General features: G+C 61.0%; 1 protein-coding gene across 1 annotated transcript; it reads left to right on the forward strand.

Annotated features, from left to right (window-relative positions):
• Positions 1-501: 501 nt before the first annotated feature.
• VENTX (VENT homeobox) lies at positions 502-3,264 on the forward strand. The gene is made up of 3 exons (XM_011941975.1): positions 502-980; positions 2,559-2,719; positions 2,801-3,264. The coding sequence occupies exons 1-3, from the start codon at positions 740-742 to the stop codon at positions 3,179-3,181; spliced, it is 783 nt and encodes a 260-aa protein (XP_011797365.1). The 5' UTR covers positions 502-739; the 3' UTR covers positions 3,182-3,264.
• The last annotated feature ends 364 nt before the right edge of the window (positions 3,265-3,628 follow it).

Raw genomic sequence — 3,628 nt, forward strand, 5'->3', positions numbered from 1 at the left:
GCCGCGCGAGGCAGTGGCTCCGGCCCTTCCAGCTCCAGATGGGGTCAGGGAGCCGCCCGCGCCCGCATGCGGAGGCTGCTGCGATGGCCCCGGGAGTGAGTCCCCCAGCGGTGCCGGATTAGGGCTGGAAGCGGACGAGTGCCCCGAGAGGCCCCTCCCGACATTCCCGTCCTCGCGCGCCGTCCCCGAGCCCTCCGCGTCTCTTCCCCGGAAAGCGTCCCTCGGTTCCTGCGCGACCGCACAGCCTGGACGCAGCGCACGCGGGCACCGGCTGAGTCCGCCCTGACTCTCCCAGCCCGAAGCCTGCTCGCCCTCGGGTGTCCGGGCTGGGCACAGGCGCCAGCGTCCCCCTGGAGAGGAGAGGTCGCCTGGCACCGCTCAGGACAGGTCCGAGTGGGAGCGGGACCCTCCTACCTTCCAGCAGCCTCGGCCCGCGGGGTGGGGGTTGGGAGAGATGAAAGGAGGTGACCGATCCCGAACCGTCACCTCTCCATTAACCGGGGCCCGCAGCCCCGCCCCTCCCCCAGACATCGAGGAGCCGGGGAGGTGTGAACGGTCTCCTTTGTGTCTCTGAATCGAAGGCAATTAGGCCCTGCTTATCTGGGCATTAGCCGTGTATGCAAACCGGGCTCCCGCCCCCTCCTCCCGGGCTTATAAACGCCGCCGCCCGGCGAGGCCGGAGGTGGATCCTGCGCCTGGCCAGCCCCGCCCGGCCTTCCCTCCGGCCCACCTGGCCGCCATGCGCCTCTCGTCCTCCCCGCCTCGTGGCCAGCAGCAGCCCTCCAGCTTTGGCTCTGTGGACTGGCTTTCCCAGAGCAGCTGCTCAGGGTTGACCCACACCCCCAGGCCTGCCGACGTCTCCCCGGGGAGCCTCCCTGGCCCGGGCCAGATATCCGGCGCCCGGGAGCCCCCTCAGGCCATCGGCGTCAAAGAGGCCGCCACGTCCTCAGATCTGCCTGCGCCGGAGAAGACCCTGGCTGGTAGGTCCGGGTGGGGGGTCCCTTCCTTCCCAGGTGGAGATGGGAGTGGGGGAGAGGCCAGCAGCCCGGCGGCTGAACTCCCCGCGGTGCGGTGCGGACGAGGTCAGGGCCGGGGACGTTTCCATGAGGGCCAGCGGAGGCCTTGCCTGCGCCTCACTGGAGCGCAGCTTCCCTCGAAACCAAAGCCTTGACGGGGATTTTCTCTCCTTGAGCCCCCGGTGGGCTCCTCTGCCTCCCTTGTCACCCCGTTCCTCAGCTGTGCCCCTGTCCCCCACCCCGGCCTGGTGCCGAGGGACCGTCCAAGGGGTCCCTGTCCGCACCTCTCTGCCCGATTCCGGACGCTCACTGAAACACAGCGCGGGCATGGGCACCTGTGCCCCTGGTGTTCCAGCCCCGCAACCATGGGGACCCAGTTCCGGGGGTCCAAACGATTTGCCAACCCCCCCCCCCGCCCCCAGCAAAGCCGGTGCCTGCTCAGCATCTATGCTTAAGCCCATTTCAGGCCACCTGGAGCACAGCTGTCTTTTAAAGAGCCTGCAGGTTTGCTGTAGGGGTGGCGGTGACCCGGTGCCTGCAGAAACTCTGAAGTTCGGTCTGTGGCCGCCGAGATGCTCTGTTGTCTGCTGAGAACAAAGGTTCTCCGCGTTTGTGTTTTAGTCTTTGTGACATTGTTGCCGCTTTTAGGTTTAAGGTAGTACTTGGCCAGAAGTGGGGTTAACATTGTAAGTTTTCATTTTTAAAAATTTGACTGATCCTTATGAAGTAACTTTGTACTTCAGGGAAATGAAAATTTAAATGTATTCTCCCCAGCTAGCTATCCTGCGCCACCCCAAAAAAGCCAACCATTCCTGTCCCCCAACCCCCTTCCTGATCCCAATCCTACAGCCCTTCCCGCCACAAGGCATTTGCTTTTCGGGTCTACCATGTGCTTTCAGGCTAAGGTGAAGACAGATTTTGTAAAACACGCTTCCTTCCGCAGAAACTCCAGTGAGCATTTTGGTTAGACTTGCATTAAATGTTCAGCTCGTTTCGCCACGTTGGCCTCCTTCCTGGGACCCAGACCACAGACCACCTTGTGGGGTTGTTTAGTGCCAGCCCCCATTCCTTGACGTAGAAATTAGAAAACAGACTTGACCAAGATGGGCCTGGGGATTAACTGAGTTGGGCTCTGCTGGCTGAGGAGCCGGAGCCCAGGACAGGGACCGAGTTCCCTGGGTGGGTCCCCAGGCCTTTGCATGTAATGGACTCTACCTTACCTGCCTGGAAGTCTGCAGGAAGGGCCTCCTGGGAACCGGCTTCTGGAAGGGAAGTGTGGGATGGGGCCGAACTGAGTGAGCTGAGCCAGCTGAGCGGAGGGCAGGCCCAAGCTGCTGGTAGCATTCCCCCCTCCCCTGAGTCACCTCTCTGAGCCGCTTTCCGCACGTGACCTGGAGGCAGCGGCAGGGCTGCTGGTCACTGTCAGGTGAGAAGATCTGCCCTGCCCAGCCCCCAACGTGGCTGTCTTCCCCTGTTACCCGTGGGTGGGGCTTGCCCCATGGGGTGGCAAGCTCAGTCAAATGCTCTTACCCTCTATGCCAGGGTTGAGTAAGGAGCCAAATACCTTGCGGGCCCCCCGTGTCCGCACAGCCTTCACCACAGAGCAGGTCCGCACCTTGGAGGGCGTCTTCCAGCACCACCAGTACCTGAGCCCTCTTGAGCGGAAGAGGCTGGCCAGGGAGATGCAGCTCTCAGAGGTCCAGGTGAGGCGGGCCGGGCTGGGGTGGGCAAGGGTGGGCCAGTGGCCTAGTCTCACCCCTGCTCTGATTTTGGTTTTCCTGCAGATAAAAACCTGGTTTCAGAATCGCCGGATGAAACACAAACGGCAAATGCAAGAACCGCCGCCGCACAGCCCCTTCTCAGGGTCTCTCCACGTCCCCCCAGCTTTCCACTCACCGTCTTCTGGCCTTGCCAATGGCCTGCAGCTGCTGTGCCCTTGGGCACCCCTGCCTGGGTCCCAGGCTCTGATGCTGCCCCCTGGCTCCTTCTGGGGTCTCTGTCAAGTGGAACAAGAGTCCTTGGTCTCTCCGGGGGCTTCCTGCTGCAGGCAACCTCTGGCGTACCAGCCCCCAACCCCAGGAAGTGGCCTGCCTACACCGGGACCAGCCCTGTCCACGGGGCCCTGGGGCCTGTGTGCTCTGCCAGAGACAGGGGATGCCTTTTGAGGAAGCGCCTCTGACTCCCTCCCACACTCACAGTCTTGCTGATTGCACCTGGCTCCTACCTGGAGGACTCAGCTGTTCTGTTTACATCGTGGTGGCGCCTCTCACCCTGACCACACAAAGATTCCGGAGAGTTCTGGAGAATATATATATATGTATGTATATATCTATCTATCTTTCTATGTCTCTCTCTCTCTCTGTGTGTGTGTGTGTATATGTGTGTGTGTGTATATATATATATATATTTTTTTTTTTTTTTAAGGCAGAGTCTTGCTCTGTCACCCAGGCTGGAGTGCAGTGGCGTGATCTTGGCTCACTGCAACCTCCACCTTCCGGGTTCAAGCGATTCTCCAGCCTCAGCCTCCTGAGTAGCTGGGATTACAGACACACGCCACCACGCCCAGCTAATTTTTTCTCTTTTTAGTAGAAACGGGATTTCACCATGTTATC

The sequence above is a fragment of the Colobus angolensis genome, unplaced genomic scaffold (assembly GCF_000951035.1).
Source record: "Colobus angolensis palliatus isolate OR3802 unplaced genomic scaffold, Cang.pa_1.0 Scaffold204, whole genome shotgun sequence".
NCBI lineage: Eukaryota > Metazoa > Chordata > Mammalia > Primates > Cercopithecidae > Colobus > Colobus angolensis.